The sequence below is a fragment of the Crinia signifera genome, chromosome 5 (genome assembly GCF_055691185.1).
Source record: "Crinia signifera chromosome 5, ASM5569118v1, whole genome shotgun sequence".
Lineage (NCBI taxonomy): Eukaryota > Metazoa > Chordata > Amphibia > Anura > Myobatrachidae > Crinia > Crinia signifera.
In genome coordinates, this window is record NC_139221.1 from 126,337,596 (window position 1) to 126,358,590 (window position 20,995).

General features: G+C 41.6%; 1 protein-coding gene and 1 long non-coding RNA gene across 2 annotated transcripts in view; one reads left to right on the forward strand and one right to left on the reverse strand.

The window, feature by feature from the left end:
- Window positions 1–395: 395 nt before the first annotated feature.
- On the reverse strand, window positions 396–20,901 carry LOC146080566 (uncharacterized). Its single transcript, XR_014474906.1, has 4 exons — window positions 20,444–20,901; window positions 20,159–20,278; window positions 15,930–16,005; window positions 396–681 (listed from the first exon to the last, which is right to left on the reverse strand). It is a non-coding gene; the product is annotated as an uncharacterized LOC146080566 (long non-coding RNA).
- Window positions 632–20,995, forward strand: part of LOC146080565 (enoyl-CoA delta isomerase 2-like) — a 32,553-nt gene continuing 12,189 nt past the window's right edge. The window contains exons 1-3 of the mRNA XM_083188005.1: window positions 632–690; window positions 10,872–10,933; window positions 12,881–13,036. Coding sequence (XP_083044131.1) covers window positions 663–690; window positions 10,872–10,933; window positions 12,881–13,036 — 246 coding nt within the window. The 5' untranslated portion in view covers window positions 632–662. The remainder of the gene's footprint in view (window positions 691–10,871; window positions 10,934–12,880; window positions 13,037–20,995) is intronic.

Here is a 20,995-nt window from a genome sequence, read left to right on the forward strand (position 1 = left end):
TTTTAATTGTACAGGAACATCTTAAAAAACCCCAAAATCGGTTCCCATTGGGAAGTTAAGTTAAAGCATGCGATTAAAAAAATCAGGCGCCCAGATATTACACAAGTACCGTTCTGTGATTAAAAAAATAAACACTTTTTGGAACAAGTACAAAAATTTGCATATACACATTCTGCAGGGTATGTGCATCTGACAGCAGAATGGGCAATATTGGCGGAATTTAAGATTTACTCAAGGAAAAACACTAATAAGTATCAGATCAGATGTGTTTAAAAAAAAACGTATATTGCGACAATGGATTGATTCTAGCCCTGCAGCAACATCATTGTTTTTAAGTAAATATTTTTTGGGATTTTGTATGAAATGGGTAGAAACTACAATTCATAGTAAAAAAATATATATAGAAAAGTTTATAAGTACAGTAAGATTAAACTTTTTTTTTGCTAGCATAATGAGCAATATAAAAAAAAACCTTGGTGATATGATTCCTTTTACATTCTGCCTACAAATGGTCCTTGAAGCTTGACGTTGTTTAATAGAATGTACAATTTTGCTTCAGTACAAGTACATCTAAATGTATTCATTGCCACTTTAAATGTAGGCAGCACTGCCCCTTTAAAACTTGTAGCTGTTCTCAGATTCCAGGAAGAGAAGGCAACAGTATGCTGCACGCTGGGAAACCTGTAAGAGGTAGGAATACTTCATCAAGGCAAACAAAAGCATGCTTATGTGTACTCATACAAGGTTTTAACTAGATATATACTGTACATCAGATTCTGAAACTAGATAACTCTTTCAAGCTGTGTGTATAGAATATGCTTCTAAAGTTCAATGAATGTGTTACATGCTTTTGTAGTCAGATAGTGTTCTACTGTAGCTAAGGTCAATAATGCTGATTTTTACTACACAATACCACTGCAGCATTGTAAAGATTCTTTACAAATTCTAGTCTGCAAACTGAAACTTTGTAATTGTTTTAATGTGTAGATAGAAAGATACATATAGCTGCATACATATTAGACAACTTTTTAAATGAGGTGGATCATAATGATGGGTTCCTGATGACAAATCATGTAAATCGTACAGTGCGTACTCTCTATCACAATGCCGATGCTCATTTTTGCTGGTCGCTTGTCATTTCTGCTGATCTTTTGAACATGCAGGAAGATTTGTATGTATATTTAACGACGGCGTACTTCTGGATGTGGGCACTGACAATGTATTTTACAAGATTGCACTACTGTATATCATTTGTCTGGAAGTTCCAGGGAAAATTGTTGTGACATTGTGTTCGCATGTTGTCTAATATTTACGCAGATTAACTGTATATCTTTAATATATAGATAGATTGTTTATAAAATAAATAAGCACTCACCATTGAGCCATTAAAAGTAGGTAGTTTACATATCAGACATGAATAATATCAGTGTGAATAGACTAAATTGACATCTGTGTAATAGAAATGTAATGGGTGAGAGAATCAGAAAGTAAGAGATTTGGTAAGAAATCTCCAGTTTTTTCAAAGTGGCAATCATTTACACTGCAAGACCGGTTTGATTTTGCAGTGTAAATGATTGCGGCTTTAAAAAAACTGGAGATTTCTTACCAAATCTCTTACTTTTTGATTCTCTCATCCTATTACATTTCTTATGTATATACTGTAATTTAAACAAACAACATCTACATAATGTATAGTTAAATCGATACACTTATAACATTGAGTTCAAATTAATTATCTACTGAATTTTTAGCCTCTCATGCAGTATTCAATTAAATATTATTATTATTATCATTATTATTATTTTTATCAGCCTCTAGATGTGAATAATATAGAATAATATATGAATAACATTTAAAAATTAACAGTTTATCAACATTTTAAAACTAATAACATTGCACATGCGATAACAGAAAATTCTATATAAATTATGTGCACAATATACATTTTGCACTAAGATTTAATTATTTATATTAAGTTTAATTACATAGTAAAAATACCAATCCATATTAAAATTAAGACAATACATTTTTGTGCAAAATGGAAAGTGTAAACATTCTATTACAGCAGCTATGATATGTGCTATACAGATTGGTGCATTTCATTTGTTGGGTGCAATTATTATTTTATAGCTCGCTCGAAGCAAGAGCTTCAAAAGCTAGTCTGCTACCTTCTGTGTTTGTGCATGTGTGAGAGAGAGATGTAGTTTTAATCTCTGCCAACAGATGGCAGTGATTCAGAGACTCACGGACACTAGACATAGAGATACATACATATTGACGTTGGCGTTCCTGAACCATGCTGATCTGCTACCTTGTGTTGTTGCACACTTTGACTATTTCTGCCTATGCTCCTTGATAAAGGTCCAGATGTAGGACCGAAACGTCGGGGCTTTAATATTATGGCACAACTGTTGGATATCTCCTTATGAAATAAAGACTACCTTGAATTTTATCAGAGCAAGTCTCTTCGATATTGTGGCGAGTGTACATTCCCGCTTGGGAGAACTTCGTCTAGATAAATATTGATATATATATATATAATTTCCTAGTGAAATCACTCACTTATGTCCTTCACTTACATCGCCAATACAATGGAAATTGATTCAAATGACTGTAGAGTTAATGCACTTTGTTGCTTATGCTACAACCAAGTGAACAGAAAGCGTATATACTCCACAAGTTCAAAGCAGTAAGCATCCTTATAGTTCCCAAGAACATGTAGGGTACACACACAAACATCAGCAAAATAGTATTCTCGAAAAGTATAGAAAATGACCTGTGATGGCGCTATGCTGCCTATGGACTGTACAGACCCCCAGTTATCACCCAATAACTGAAAAAACGATACAATACACAAAGATTGGGGATTTCCAACCACGGGCGCAAGATGAATTGGTAGTCTTATGGATCCTCCTGGATTCTCCCTAGCAGTGTCTCGACCATGTAAGGGAAATTCAGAAGGAAAGATCGTGGTTACTACTACCCATAATATAATTTTACTGCAGTAAGCACATATAATGTTTCTTGTAAACCAAAAGAAGCGTACCCTACTTACAGTAGGCAGGGCAGCGTAAATACACGTAGCGGTTTCTTTTTTTCTTCTTTTTTTCTTGTTTTCTTTCTTTCTGTGGACCAACTCTCCCAATATATTCCTCAGTTGTAATTAAGAGTGATGAATATTGTAGGAAAAAATATACAATATGTATGGTTAGTGGTTTGTTCACGGTGTAGTGAAACAATAAAAAGGAACACCCAGTGGTCGAATGGAATGGAGAAGTGGTGATTAGATCGTACCTTACTCACCAAAGTAGAGGTAAGGTACACACATAAAGGTTTCTTTATCTCGGGGAAGTTCTAATAAACCCAAGAGATGATGGCATACCCCAACTCACGTCAGTAAAGGATTTCTTTACACCCGTAGCGTGTTCTTTAAAGAGGCTTGACCTTGGCCAGAAGACAGCAATTTTCCTCTCCAAGTTGTGTGGTGCAAAAACAAAACAATATAGTACAGATGTGTTAGATCTTAGTGGGTCTCTAAATTATATAGCAGAACACCCGGTGATCACATGAAGTGGAATGGTGATGATTGGATCGTACCTTACTCACCAAAGATAAAGGTAAGGTACATATACAAAGGTTTCTTTCAATTTGGAGAGGTTCTATTTCATCTATAGACCCAAAAGATGATGGCGTACCCCAACTCACGTCAAGGGAGATTTCTTTACACACGTAGCGTGTTCTTTATATGGGAGGGGGGGAGGGGGGCTTGACCTTGGCCCGAAGATGACAGTTTTCCTCTCCAAGTGATATAGTGCAGAAAAACAATATGATATGAAAAAGGATGTGTTAGATCTGATTAAATGGGTCTCTATGTCATAAAGGCATGGAGGTTGCTCATATTAGAGGGTGTTTAATTTAATATAGCCAAGAGGTACTCATATCGTACCATAACTCACACGTGACAGTGCAGTTGAACACCTGTAAAGGTATCTTTATCTAGAGGTGAAGTTTTTCCACAGTGGAAGTGCTTCTATTAGACGGTGTAAGATAGGGAAATCTCAACAGAAGATTTATATTGGCGTACCCGAACTCACAGTTATACGGCGTTTTCACCACATATAACGGTTTCTTTAATCCTGGGTCTGGGGGAGCTTAGCAGTTGATATAAGTAGTTCCAAACAGATGGTTCCAAAAAGGAGATAGTCTCTTCAAAAAATTTATTTATTTATAAAAAACAATGGCAAAAGATATCCTTCATCCCAACAATGAAAGGATATTAATAACCATCCAAGAGGACTTCCACAATAAGTCCCAAAATTTACAAAAAACGTATAAAAATACAAAACATGGTAAAAAATCCTAAAATTTTTTTTAAAAAAATACATACAAAATCCAGAACAAAGGTATCCAGGGGAAATGATGGCTGCTCACCTTCCACAGAAGTTTGTCAACGCGTTTCGGTGTCTACACACCTTTTTCAAGACATATCTGTGGACAGTGAGCTACCATCTTTTATACTGAGAGCAGCCAATCGGGGTGCACAGGAAATGAGATCATTGACATTACACTAGATTGTTCAAAACTTATGTACACAATGTGAATCATACATTTTATATCATGACACATTAAGGAACCAGATATAGTTCACAAAAATCTGTATAGAGAGTCCATAAACAATGATAAATGTCCATTCGTCTGAATAGTATAAACGGTCACCATAGCAACCATGCGCGTCACTTCCTGTTTCCAGGTTCGTTTTTCAATATGATGTTACTACGGCAATCTGATGCGCCAAATATGTGCTATATACCTGCACACATTATCGCTGGAGCTCCTGAATGTCAGAGATAATAGAGCGAGCTGCGATCTTAGGTTAGAGAAGACGCGCTGCTGTTAATGTTCCGCTTCCGGTTGCTGGAACGCAAACTACGGAAGCCTGGATGGATCAGGTGGCTGGGAGTGAATTGCAGCTTCCGATTTTTGAACCGCATAACGCGGAAATAGCTGGTTCAGATGGCCTGGCTTTGAAGTGCGTTGCATGTTGCCATGGAGACCCGTATCTGGCAGCAAAACAAGTGCAAAAAGAGAGGATTAGAGGTTATTAATAACGACAGTATGCATCACATTATAATAAATCAATTAGTAACCAGATTTCTGGTATGTATATTTATCAATAATATCCATTTAACCATTAATGAAAAATACGCTGTGTTCTAAGAGGCTCACATACACAGCCTGCTTACACAAAAGGATTCATTTGAAACAAAAGCATTATATATGTATTGATCCACTAATATATTTAACCACTTGTTTTTAGGCGATTAAATTGTGCTCTATATGCACTGGATGGTAACCAATTGAACTTATACATATTTAAGGCAATGAAAAAACATGATTTTTGTGGAGAACAGTGACTTCAAGCCTAAGGCACCCTATTAGAGGAACCATTTTAGCTCGAAGTCACTGTTCAATCCACCTGGTATTAGAGTATTGCAATTGAAGATGAGATTCATCTCCATTTTTGCCAATGGGGTAATATTGTCATTATGTCTGAGGTTGTTCTTTACAACTCTAAGTCCGCAGAATGAAGCAATTTCTGCGGGAGAGCAGTTGTGTACCGCTTTGAAATGAGCTGATAATGCATGGGATTCAAAACCGTTCTTAATGTTTCGAATATGTTCTCCCAGTCTGGTTTTCAAGGCTCTGGTTGTGCGGCCGATATAATGTTTTTTACAGCTACATTCTATAGTATAAATGACATTTTTTACATTGCAGGTTATGAAGTCTCTAATGTCCATTTTGTACTCATTTATCGTATATTCTGTTATCTTATTGGAACCCTTACTTTTTATGTTCTTACATCCCACACAGCTACCGCATCTGAAAAAACCTTTTGTGTTTATTCTCGACATTGGTGGTTTTGAGGTGTATGCACTCTTTACCAATGTGGATTTAATGTTGGGGGCTCTGCGGTATATGTGTTTGGGTCGATCTGGGAGTAGATTCTTTAAAATGGGGTCGCACAATAGGACTTTCCAGTGTTTTTTAAACACTTTTTCAATATTTTTATGTTCCTGTGTATAAGTGGATACGAAAGCAAAGGCAAAATTATCCCTCTTAGTCTTTATTTGGCTGACAGTCACGCGGTTTGTGGTATTTGTTTCCACAAGCTCTATTTCTTTCTCTAGTTTTTCTTTTTCATATCCGCATGCAATGAACTTTCTTTTCATGTCAGTTGCCTGCTCTTGAAAAATTTTGTTATCGGAACAATTTCTACGTAGTCTTTAAAATTGCCCTTTGGGGACTGAATTCAGCCATTGGGTGTGATGGCAGCTTGATGAGGAGATATATGTGCCGGAGTCTGTGGGTTTGCGATAATTTTTATATTTAAGCTTCCCTTCTTCCACATAAACTGTTATATCTAAAAAATGTATAGTTTCCTCATCTATTTCAAATGTGAGCTTTATATTACAATTATTGTTGTTTAAATGCTCACAAAAGGTGTTGAGGGTTTGTTTATCTCCCTCCCACACGAAAAAAATATCGTCAATGTACCTAGCGTAGGACACCAGACTCGCCCCAAGTGGGTTGTTTGCCCAGATGTTATTCAGCTCCCATGCCCCCATAAACAGGTTGGCATAACTTGGGGCGAATCTGGTGCCCATCGCAGTACCGGTACGTTGAACGTAAAAGTCCTCGTTGAATAAAAAGAAATTGTTCTGTAAAATAAAGGATATACCTTCTAGGATGAAATCCTGGAGGCCTTGAGGTTCTTCTGACAGAGAGAGGAAATACTTTGCACTTTGTATGCCCACATCATGCTCAATTATAGTATAAAGTGAGCCTACATCGGCCGTGACTAACAAGGAGTTTGATTTCCATGTAATAGAATCTATGAGTTTAATAAAATCTCCAGTGTCCTTTAAATGTGACTTATTCAGGCATACCAAGGGTTGAAGATGATGGTCTACAAACATGGATAGATTGCTTGTGATCAAGCTGCCATCACACCCAATGGCTGAATTCAGTCCCCAAAGGGCAATTTAAAAGACTACGTAGAAATTGTTCCGATAACAAAATTTTTCAAGAGCAGGCAACTGACATGAAAAGAAAGTTCATTGCATGCGGATATGAAAAAGAAAAACTAGAGAAAGAAATAGAGCTTGTGGAAACAAATACCACAAACCACGTGACTGTCAGCCAAATAAAGACTAAGAGGGATAATTTTGCCTTTGCTTTCGTATCCACTTATACACAGGAACATAAAAATATTGAAAAAGTGTTTAAAAAACACTGGAAAGTCCTATTGTGCGACCCCATTTTAAAGAATCTACTCCCAGATCGACCCAAACACATATACCGCAGAGCCCCCAACATTAAATCCACATTGGTAAAGAGTGCATACACCTCAAAACCACCAATGTCGAGAATAAACACAAAAGGTTTTTTCAGATGCGGTAGCTGTGTGGGATGTAAGAACATAAAAAGTAAGGGTTCCAATAAGATAACAGAATATACGATAAATGAGTACAAAATGTACATTAGAGACTTCATAACCTGCAATGTAAAAAATTTCATTTATACTATAGAATGTAGCTGTAAAAAACATTATATCGGCCGCACAACCAGAGCCTTGAAAACCAGACTGGGAGAACATATTCGAAACATTAAGAACGGTTTTGAATCCCATGCATTATCAGCTCATTTCAAAGCGGTACACAACTGCTCTCCCGCAGAAATTGCTTCATTCTGCGGACTTAGAGTTGTAAAGAACAACCTCAGACATAATGACAATATTACCCCATTGGCAAAAATGGAGATGAATCTCATCTTCAATTGCAATTCTCTAATACCAGGTGGATTGAACAGTGACTTCGAGCTAAAATGGTTCCTCTAATAGGATGCCTTAGGCTTGAAGTCACTGTTCTCCACAAAAATCATGTTTTTTCATTGCCTTAAATATGTATAAGTTCAATTGGTTACCATCCAGTGCATATAGAGCACAATTTAATCGCCTAAAAACAAGTGGTTAAATATATTAGTGGATCAATACATATATAATGCTTTTGTTTCAAATGAATCCTTTTGTGTAAGCAGGCTGTGTATGTGAGCCTCTTAGAACACAGCGTATTTTTCATTAATGGTTAAATGGATATTATTGATAAATATACATACCAGAAATCTGGTTACTAATTGATTTATTATAATGTGATGCATACTGTCGTTATTAATAACCTCTAATCCTCTCTTTTTGCACTTGTTTTGCTGCCAGATACGGGTCACCATGGCAACATGCAACGCACTTCAAAGCCAGGCCGTCTGAACCAGCTATTTCCGCGTTATGCGGTTCAAAAACCGGAAGCTGCAATTCACTCCCAGCCACCTGATCCATCCAGGCTTCCGTAGTTTGCGTTCCAGCAACCGGAAGCGGAACATTAACAGCAGCGCGTCTTCTCTAACCTAAGATCGCAGCTCGCTCTATTATCTCTGACATTCAGGAGCTCCAGCGATAATGTGTGCAGGTATATAGCACATATTTGGCGCATCAGATTGCCGTAGTAACATCATATTGGAAAACGAACCTGGAAACAGGAAGTGACGCGCATGGTTGCTATGGTGACCGTTTATACTATTCAGACGAATGGACATTTATCATTGTTTATGGACTCTCTATACAGATTTTTGTGAACTATATCTGGTTCCTTAATGTGTCATGATATAAAATGTATGATTCACATTGTGTACATAAGTTTTGAACAATCTAGTGTAATGTCAATGATCTCATTTCCTGTGCACCCCGATTGGCTGCTCTCGGTATAAAAGATGGTAGCTCACTGTCCACAGATATGTCTTGAAAAAGGTGTGTAGACACCGAAACGCGTTGACAAACTTCTGTGGAAGGTGAGCAGCCATCATTTCCCCTGGATACCTTTGTTCTGGATTTTGTATGTATTTTTTAAAAAGTTTTTTAGGATTTTTTACCATGTTTTGTATTTTTATACGTTTTTTGTAAATTTTGGGACTTATTGTGGAAGTCCTCTTGGATGGTTATTAATATCCTTTCATTGTTGGGATGAAGGATATCTTTTGCCATTGTTTTTTATAAATAAATACATTTTTTGAAGAGACTATCTCCTTTTTGGAACCATCTGTTTGGAACTACTTATATCAACTGCTAAGCTCCCCCAGACCCAGGATTAAAGAAACCGTTATATGTGGTGAAAACGCCGTATAACTGTGAGTTCGGGTACGCCAATGAAAATCTTCTGTTGAGATTTCCCTATCTTACACCGTCTAATAGAAGCACTTCCACTGTGGAAAAACGTCACCTCTAGATAAAGATACCTTTACAGGTGTTCAACTGCACTGTCACGTGTGAGTTACAGTATGGTACGATATGAGTACCTCTTGGCTATATTAAATTAAACACCCTCTAATATGAGCAACCTCCATGCCTTTATGACATAGAGACCCATTTAATCAGATCTAACACATCCTTTTTCATATCATATTGTTTTTCTGCACTATATCACTTGGAGAGGAAAACTGTCATCTTCGGGCCAAGGTCAAGCCCCCCCCCCCCCCCCCATATAAAGAACACGCTACGTGTGTAAAGAAATCTCCCTTGACGTGAGTTGGGGTACGCCATCATCTTTTGGGTCTATAGATGAAATAGAACCTCTCCAAATTGAAAGAAACCTTTGTATATGTACCTTACCTTTATCTTTGGTGAGTAAGGTACGATCCAATCATCACCATTCCACTTCATGTGATCACCGGGTGTTCTGCTATATAATTTAGAGACCCACTAAGATCTAACACATCTGTACTATATTGTTTTGTTTTTGCACCACACAACTTGGAGAGGAAAATTGCTGTCTTCTGGCCAAGGTCAAGCCTCTTTAAAGAACACGCTACGGGTGTAAAGAAATCCTTTACTGACGTGAGTTGGGGTACGCCATCATCTCTTGGGTTTATTAGAACTTCCCCGAGATAAAGAAACCTTTATGTGTGTACCTTACCTCTACTTTGGTGAGTAAGGTACGATCTAATCACCACTTCTCCATTCCATTCGACCACTGGGTGTTCCTTTTTATTGTTTCACTACACCGTGAACAAACCACTAACCATACATATTGTATATTTTTTCCTACAATATTCATCACTCTTAATTACAACTGAGGAATATATTGGGAGAGTTGGTCCACAGAAAGAAAGAAAACAGGAAGAAGGAAGAATAATCAAGAAGGAGGACAAGAAAAAAAAAAAAAAAAAAAAAAAACGCTACGTGTATTTACGCTGCCCTGCCTACTGTAAGTAGGGTACGCTTCTTTTGGTTTACAAGAAACATTATATGTGCTTACTGCAGTAAAATTATATTATGGGTAGTAGTAACCACGATCTTTCCTTCTGAATTTCCCTTACATGGTCGAGACACTGCTAGGGAGAATCCAGGAGGATCCATAAGACTACCAATTCATCTTGCGCCCGTGGTTGGAAATCCCCAATCTTTGTGTATTGTATCAGCAAAATAGTAAAACGTACTGTATCTATAAAATGAGCATAAGAACAATAGGTCAGCAGTCAGCAATATCTCAAAAACTAGAGCTTTTATTATGTCCTGTATAGTATTTTCTGAATCAGCCGCACACAAATACCTAGAATCAGGTTTAAATTTTCAGGCACCATGTGAAAATATTTTTTCTATTGCCGTGTTATCGGCACTTGTTTGTTATTATAGAGTGAACAGTTTAGAGTTAAGCAAAACATTGTGTTTACAAACTTTGACCTATGTTCAATGTCTGTCATACCTTGTCACCTGTGCACACAGTACAGCATGTTAATTATTATTATGTTTAATTCTCTTTCAGTGCAGGCTACATTAAATAGCAGTATACCGCTTGCACAAATTTCTCTTCGTTTCAAAAAAATGGTAAGAAAATTATATTTATTGAATTGCTAAAATTGTAAACTGTTCTCAAGTAGGTGAAATATAATGTATGCACAGTATTTGTAAAGTGGCTGAAGTTTTTAGGGAAACGTACAAATGGCTAGCTGTCAGAATACTGATGCTCACCTTCCCTGTGCCACCCCGCCCTAACCCTATCCCTCCCTTTTTGCAGCCTAACCCTAACCTCCTCCACCCACAACATGACATTAACCCTCCCTGCTACTGCCTAATCCTAACCCCCATAACCCGCCACCCAAGCCCCCTTAGCCCAACCCTAACCCACTGTTCTAGGTGCCTAACCTTATTACTCCCTCCCCACAGCCTGACCCTAACCCACCCCCCTATCACTGCCTAACCCTAACCCCCCTCCCTCCCTGTATTTCTGCAACCAGGACCAGCTCTATGAGCCTGGGGCTGGGTGGGGGGACCCTAGGATGGATTTTTTTTTCTTGCAGCATTGCCCAGATCTGACTGATTTGTGCAATGCTGATGCTGCTTTGTACATATTTTGCAGCCATAAATATGAATGGATACAAATATGAATGGATAGGAACAGCTACAACATCGGAAAATATGAATCAGGTGAATATGGCTGATTAGTATATTTGCCCTATTCACGTATTCATATTTTTGCTGAAATACGGCCAGTCGTAGCCATTTGTACCCGGGATCAGCCGTATTCCGGGATGTTAGTACTTTTCCCCCAAGGTGCCTTATAATCAAACATTTATTAAAAGAAAAATAAAATCCAGCACCAGCCTGATAGGTAAACATCACACAATCACCAAAGGGATTTAAAACCAGTCTCCCTAAAAGTCCAAGAAGAGTCCCCAGTTTGTTAAACCAGTTTTTCTTCAAACTGACAGCAGTGTTTCCTCTGTAGGGCATCCGGGTTGCAGGATGTCTTGCTGTATATATTAAATCTGTCATTTCTAGAGCTGTGACATTGGAATTAAGGGGGTGATTCAGGTTGGTTCGCAAAGCACATTTGGATTGCTGATAGACAAAACCATGGGCACTGCAGGTGGGGCAGATGTAACATGTGCAGAGAGAGTTAGATTTGGGTGGGGAGTGTACTTCAAACTGATATCTATATTGCAATGTAATAATAAAGCAGCCAGTATTTACCCTGCACAGAAACAAAATAACTCACCCAAATATAAATCTTTCTGGTCCTCATTCTGTTTGGCTCGCAAAGCAGCATTAGTTCACTGCTTTGGGAGCCTTGTAGTAGCACCGCCTGCTGTTTGACCCCCCCCCCCCCCCCGCCCGCTATTCACATATTTTCCCCGCAGCACTGTGAATGGATGATTTGCATATACATCCATTCGCAGCCTTGCATGGGTGGGCAAAATCATTCGATGGTAGCCGACCATCGAACGATTTCAGAAGAGCCCGCTAATCTAAGTCACCCCTGCCTCCAGCGTGACCCCCCCCCTGTTGTGAGCAACACGGAGACTAAGCAAGTCTCCGAGGGTGCCCGCAGTGAACACCTGCACATGCTCAGAGAGATCATGTGTATGCCCAGGCAGAAAATATTGTTTGCCATTGCGAATTTCCAACATAGCGTACCAACCAGAATCAGGGCCTCTGTACGTAACATCTGCCACACCTGTAGTGCTCATGTTTTGTCCATTAGCAAACCAAATGTGCTTCGCAAACCAACCTGAATCATCCCCTAAGTACTATATTTAAGGTATTTTTGTGCAGTGGATATACCTGGGCTGGTGGTGAGCAAGGAGAAGCTGGTACAAAGTTATTGCGCTGCATAATAATCCAGACATAACAACGTAGTATTGCATTGTAAACATAAATGGCACAAGTAATTACACGAAGACTATACAAATATGGTGTGTTTGTGTGTCTAGATAGAAAGTGTTCAGTTTTACATACTGTACAATCTCAGCTATTGCTTATTTACAATTCCAGGCCACAGAGGAGCGAAAAGATGTCCATCCTATACCAAACCTGGTGTCATCAAGAAACAATCTTTCAAAATACGAAACCCTTCAAGTTATTTACCAAGACAACATTACTAAAATAATAATGAAACGGCCTGAGAAAAAAAATGCTGTCAGCTTTGTGGTATTGTCATGAGTTTTTTATTAGCTACTACTTTATTAGTGATTTCATTTGTACTTTATCAGATTTATGTGATGTGGGGACCTCACTTGGGCTCATGTAGAGTTTGATGCAGGAACACACAACACATATAAATGTATAATTACAGGCACAGGTTGGAAGCATCTCTCTGAGGTCTGCTAACCTAGTATAGATTACGTAAGGACCAACAAGTGCAACATAGAAACATTATAATGATGCGGCTTAAATGCACAACAGAGAATCCTGTCAGGGAAGTGTAGCCGTCATTCACCTACGCCACAATGCATAGAGAGACACCAAAACTTCATATAATATAACAACCGCAATAATGACTTAAATAATGTCTGCTGGAGAGCAGAATACACAAACATCCAAATAGAAGCTACTAGTTAGTGCTATCAGTCGTCAGCATTGTTATTGTCTCATTGAGCCAGCACTTCAGCGCTTACAAAAGATATCCAAGCAGGACTACTTCAGTCACAATAACATAATGTTCTTTTACCATACCACCCAACACTGGAGGATTTAGATATCCCATCACCAGTGCTTGGAGGTGGTGGAACTCATTTCAAATGCATTGTCGCTTATACACATAATGCCCACAGTAACATAATGCCCACAGTAGCAGTGTCGCTTATACACATAATGCCCACAGTAACATAATGCCCACAGTAGCAGTGTCGCTTATACACATAATGCCCACAGTAACATAATGCCCACAGTAGCAGTGCCGCTTATACACATAATGCCCACAGTAACACGACCCAACACTGTAGGTCTTAGATGTCCAATCAGGTTTACTTAATTCACAATACCTACAGTAGCAGTATCACTTAGACACACAATACCCACAGTAGCAGTACCACTTATACACTCAATACCCACAGTAGCAGTACCACTTATACACATAATTCCCATAGTAACAGTGCCCCTTATACACATAACACCCACAGTAATAGTGGCACTTATACACATAATGCCCATAGTAGCAGTGCCCCTTATACATATAATGCCCACAGTAGCCATGCCACCTATACATATAATGCCCACATTAGCAGTTCTGCTTATACACGTAATGCCCATAGTAGCAGCTCTACTTATACACATAATGCCTAGGGTACCAGTGCCACTTATACACTGCTCTTTGACATCACTTATCTCTCATGAAACATATCTTCCCTAATGTACCCTCCTATATAGTATATATTACATTATGTGTCCCCTAAATCCAGCCTGTCTACCTTTATGCCTCCGGCTATCCAAATGCTCCCCCCTGCCAAAAAAAAATCTGGCGCCCCCCACCCCCCCCCCTTCCATTTTTGGTCAAACACACACACACACACACACACACATATATGAATATCACAATGGCACTACAAAATATATTGTAAGGCAGGGCTTGACAAATTTTTGTAAAATCTAGGAGCCAGGATGAAAGTGTAGGAGCCAGACAATCTAAAAATAGGGGAAGTGCACCAAAAATTTACACCGTACTGCCTACTACATGTCACACACCCATTACATATTATTCCACATGCCATAATGCCCATTACATGTTATGCCACACTGTAATGTCCATTTTGCATTATGCCAAATGCCGTAATACCTATTACATATTATACCACATACCATAATGCTGTATGTTTGTAGGGATCCTGTGTGGTATATATATATATATATATATATATATATATATATATATATATATATATATATATATGTATGTGTGTGTGTGTGTGTGTGTGTGTATATATATATATACATACATACACACATGCCATAATGCCCCTTACATTTTATGCCACACTGTAATGCCCATTTTGCATTATGCCAAATGCCGTAATACCTATTACATATTATACCACACACCATAATGCTGTATGTTTGTAGGGATCCTGTGTGGTATATATGTGTGTGTGTGTGTGTGTGTGTGTGTGTATGTATATATATATATATATATATATATATATATATATATATATATATATATATATATATATATATAGTCCTGTACACAGATAGGGATCGTATGTGCTGTGTATGCCAGCTGTATGTGGTAAAGATATTTTATGATTAATGTACTTGCTGTATACGTGTCATATGTGTTTGAGATCTTATGTAGGTGTATGTGTGTGTATATTATATATTGTTTGTGCTGTATATACTTGCTATTTTTAGGAAACTACATACTGTATATACCTGCTTTATATAGGACTCTACATGCTGTACATAGGGAAGTATGTACTGTATGTAGGGGACTGCTATATATATCTCCCTAATGTCTATAGGGATCTATCTGTAAGTAGGAATGTATGTACGGCATACAGGGATGTACAGTATGCTCAATTTTCAAACATTTGGAAACATGTGCTGTATAGTGATCTGTGTACCTGTAGTATAGGGATAAGGTTGTGGGGGTGGGGTATTAATATTGGGATGTGTATGTGTTGTATAGGTGTGTGTATATATACCTGTCATTTGTTTTCAGCATGGACATCATCTAGGGCTTGGAAACACACAGGGAACTGTCACTTGTATGATCCAGGGCTGCGAGTGTAGGTGTGGCTGCAGGGCCAGGGGAAAGACCCCTGTATGAGAACTATGTAGCCGCTATTACAGGCTCCATGCTATTACAGGCTCTGCAGGCAGCCAGGGAACAAAGTGCAGAGGTCTCAGGCAGCGTATGGATGAAGCTGCTGGCTGCACTGTGATTGGTTAGTGTGACGCTGAGGATTTTTATTGGCTGCCGCACAGGGGCGGATTGGGGACAAAAAGTGGCCCTGGAAATTTTCTGGAAGTGGCCTCATGTGGGCGGCACCAAATCAAAATGGGCAGGGCCAGTATAACAGTAGGCGGGGTTACTACATCAGTATACCTGCTAAAGTTGAAGCTGAAAGATGCACGGGTTTCCACCTAGTCACGGGTGTCGCCAAAACATTCAGCCGCGGACACTGCAGGAAACAGGGCTGATTACTACACTTAAAAAATATGTATATGAAGTTTTCAGCCCATGTATTATTCTGAACAATGGGAGGAGGGAGAGCACCTCTCAGGCAGGGGGAACATGTTCATGAGCTCCCCTCCTAAAGCCTTAAGGGGCGTACACATGGGGTTATTTCAGACCCTTTTCTAAGCGATCTGACTAGATCAGTGATGGCTAACCTTGACACTCCAGTTGTTGAACTACACATCCCAGCACGCCCTGCATAAGTTTTACTATTTGGCCATGCTAAAACTGATGCAGGAGATGCTGGGATGTGTAGTTCAACAACAGCTGGAGTGTGAAGGTTAGCCATCACTGGACTAGATCACCTAGTTCCCCATACATCAGCTCATAGCTCAGATGGGGTAATGGGAGGCTAGTGGCAAACACAGGATTTGTAAGGGTGGGGTGGGGGGAGTTCCTTACCTCCCAGTGTGTACATAGTGGCCACTATTCTGTCCCTGTATAATAGTACTAATAATAAAGGTACAGACATAATAAGTGGTATCTGTGGGGTACGTTGGGGGTAGTGTGGTCAGACCACCTGGCTGTCCTCTTCCTTCAGATGGGGCAATGGTCACTGGCCACTCACATAGCAGCAGCCTTAGCTGGGACAGTGGGGAGCAAGGTAAGCACATCCATCCTGGCTATGGGAAATATAGAGACAAGAGACTATTGTCTGATTTTTTGCTGGGTCATATATATACACAACGTGTTGACCAGCACTCAGGTCTGCAGCCCCCTGCCAGTAAGGGGAAGGGGTTAATTGCCGGGGTGCCCTCCCAAAGAAGCAAATAGAGGTACAGGGGTTCCTGAGAGAGAAACCAGGCGGCACTCCACGGACTTGTTTCAAGGTTTGCATATCCTGATGAAAAAGCCCGATGGGGCTTTGAAACGTTGATGAGTGAATAAACATTGGATCACACCTTGGTGGAGTGCCGCCTGGTTTCTCTCTCAGGAACCTCTGTACCTCTCTCTATATATACATATACATAATATCTAAATATAATGATACGATTAAGGGTAGCACTCCCAAGATGATCCAGATGTCAGAGCCCAATTTTGTATTAAATCATGAACAAAAAATAAAGTGCAAAATCAGGTCATAGTTGTGAACAGTTTCGGGAGCAATCCCCTTCCTCAGGATGACCAACAGGGTAATAACGTGAAGGACAAAAAAACAAAAACATCCTGCACGTTATTACCCTGTTGGTCGTCCTGAGGAAGGGGATTGCTCCCTGAGACTGTTCACAACTATGACCTGATTTTGCACTTTATTTTTTGTTCATGATTTAATACAATTTACTTTGCACCAAATCCGGAGAGTGCCGCCTCGTGATTCCACTGCTGTGGATCCAAAGTCAGCTCTATTTCTACCTCAGGAAGGCACCCCGGTGGTTGTCCAGAGTGCCAGACCACTCGACTGCTATATATATATATATATATATATATATCACATCCGCTAGAACCCATTCATGGGAGTGAACACACTATGGCCCTTATTCTGGTTGGTGCGGCCAGAGCCGCACACGGGGCTCCGGCCGCACAAACCAATCCCCGCCCACGAGACGGATCGCCACGGCCGTCCGTACACGGACGGCTGGCGATCCGCATAAAAATGGTGGAGGCGTACGCCTCCACCATGGTGGGAGCTGCCCCCTGCATTCGATGGTCGTCGACCATCGAAGGCAGGTCCGCACGCCCCAGCAGCTCCCGCAAGCTGAGACCACACGGACAATCGTCCGTGTGGTAGCTTGTATGGGGGCTGAAAGCTGACATCCGGCGACGTCAGCTTTCCGCCCCCATGAGCTGCGTCATGCCCTCATTTCCATGCATACGCCCAGCGTTTGCATGGGAACGCCCATGAAACGCGGGGCGTACACATAGGGAAATGAGGGGATGAAGCCCCTCACGCCCCTATACGCCCCCTTTGCGGCGGACGAAATACGTCTGCGGCGAAGGGGGCTGCACATGCGCAGAATGACCTCTGCGCATGTGCAGACTGTAAACATCGGCGGTACGGCCGCACGCGGGCCGTACCGCACGAAACAGAATAAGGGCCTATATGATCCTACGCACACCAGCAGGAAAGCTTATCACGACAACTGAGTCCCGTTTGCCGTTAATAGCCTTTAGTCAAAAAGGGATACATCTGTATATCCTCTCTACATGTCTCTGTAAAATGTTTCACGGTTATATGGTAATGGAAAGAGGGTAAGTGTCAGTGGGCGAAAATGGAGAGTGTAAGCCACTACACTACTGCTGCTACCCCGCGCCGAACCCTCTATACTATTGCTGCTATCCTGCACCTCCCTCCACACACACACACACACACTACCACCACTACCCTGCACCCCTTTCCCTGCAAGCACTACACTATGGGCCTGATTCAGCTTGACAAGTGCGAAAATCAATTATTAGGCCAAAAGGATGTGATCGCATTTTATTTGTCAGTGTTGGGCGGAAACAGGACAGCAAGGCAGGGCACGGTCAGGACAACGCTGGCGTGTCAGGACCATTTTTGGACATCTGCCTGACATCACACTCAGCTGCAGCAATATGGAAAATATTGGCCTTGCGCCTGCCTTCGCAGCTGAGCTGCGCAGGCAGGGGATTTCCTTAAAGATGCGATCATATCACATTTTTACAATGTGATCACATTTCTGCAGGGAGGGACCTTGCATGTTGGGCGGCCCTGCTCTGTGCTTTTAAGCAAAACTGCAATTGCTACTGAATCAAGCTCTATAGCTATCCTGCACTCCACACACGCACACACACACTACCACCGCTACCCTGCACCTCCATCTCCACACACACTACACTTTTGCCAACATTCTACAGCCCCTCCCCCCACATTAACGTTGCTAACCTGCACCCACCCCCTTGCACATACTACTGCTGGTACCTTGCACCCCCCTCTCAACATACACTGCACTATGGCCCTCATTCTGGTTGATTCACTTCCCTGTGCTGGGGAGCGATGTTTTGTCTGTGAATAAATATTTATGCGCATTTGCAGCCTCTTTGTGCGGGCGGCATTTTGGTTGAGTCAACCAGAATGAGAGCCTATATTTGCTATCCTGCATACTACAGATGCGTGCCTGCATCCATTGGCAACTACTGTTGGAACATAATACTATGCCATTCCCCTCCCAGAGCACATAATACGCCATTCCCCCATCCCACATAATAATATGCCACCCCCCACTCAGTGCACATAATATCACATTCCCCCCCACCCCGCGCACATAATAATATGCCACCCCCTCCCAGCGCACATAATAATACGCCATTCCCCCCACCCAGCGTACATAATACGCCATTACCCCCTCCCACAGCGTACATAATACACCATTCCCCCCTCCCAGCGTACATATTAAATACGCCATTCCCCCCTCCCCCAGCATACATAATACGCCATTCCCCCCTCCCCCAGCGTACATAATACGCCATTTCCCCCTCCCCCAGCGTACATAATACGCCATTGCCCCCTTCCCCAGCGTACATAATACGCCATTCCCCCCTCCCCCAGCATACATAATACGCCATTCCCCCCCTCCCCCAGCGTACATAATACGCCATTCCCTCTCCCAGGGTACATAATACGCCATTCCCCCCACCCAGCGCACATATTAATGTCATTCCCTCTCCCAGCGCACATAATACGCCATTCCCCCCTCCCAGCGTACATAATACACCATTCCCCCCACCTAGCGCACATATTAATACGCCATTCCCCCCTCCCAGTGCACACATTCATGCCATCAGCCCTCCCCCAGCATACATAATACACCAATCCCCCCTCCTAGCACACATAATAATAATACACTATCCCCCCTCCCCACACATCACTGTCACACTCTCCCCCCCACATCAATCTTTGAAAACCCCCTCATCACTCTGTCAGACTCTCCCCCTCCCCCCCGGGCCCACATCACTCTGTGTCTGTGACACTCATCACTCTCCCCTCTTCCCCCATTATTCTCTGAGACACTCTCCTCCCTCCCCACACATCACCCTGTGACACTCCCCTCCCCCCACACTGCTCTGTGACACTCTCCTCTCCTCCCCCAATATTCTTTGTGACAATCTTTCCCTTCCCTCCCCACAGCAGTATCTACCTGATAAACTGCTGCTCTCTGTGGTGGCTGACAGGACACTGCTCCGCTTGTTGAGCTGAGGCTCCTCCAGAGTGCTGCACCATGTGACTTCCATTTTTCTGCTCCAGCCTTCAGCAGCAACTTGAAAAAAAAAAGGGGAAGGAGAATTGGTGCCCTCCCTCTGATGGAAGGGGGAGGCTGGGAGATAGGGAAACGAGGTGAGGACGAGGAGGTGAGCGTGCTGCTGCTGCCTGTCTTCAGCAGCATGATGACTCCTGAGTCCTGCAGCAGGGGGGGTATACTCACGAGGTCATGCTGCTAGCGCTGGCTGCTTCCTGTCAGAGCACAGAAAGCAAGGTACTGTAGAGCAGCAGCCTAATAAGCTGCTGCTGTGGGTGTGCGCTCCGGCTGCCCTCTCTTGCTGTATAAATGCGGGAGAGGAGTAGTAGCTGGAGACAGCCCGGGGCTGTGAACTTAAGCTCACCTCCGGCTCACACACACAGCTGAGGCAGAGAGACGCGGCGGGTAGCGGCAGGCAGCACACTGCGGCAGCAGTGATGAATCTGATGATTGTCAGTCAGTGTCCCGTGCTGGCGCCCACGCAGCCCCCGCTCCCCCAAGCGGCCGCGGGGGCTGCCTTACACAAGTTACGCCACTGCTGGCGATTACTCATTATTGATTGCTGCGATTATTCAATACAGCAAAATAACTGGGAAAATAACTTGTCTATTTTCATGGAGTTATGTGCACGCATAGTAGGGGAGAAACATTTCACCAGAACACCAGAAAAATGTCAACATGCCATTTTTCTGGAGGTGCACAGGTGCACTCATTACTCACTGACACATTTTAAAAGAT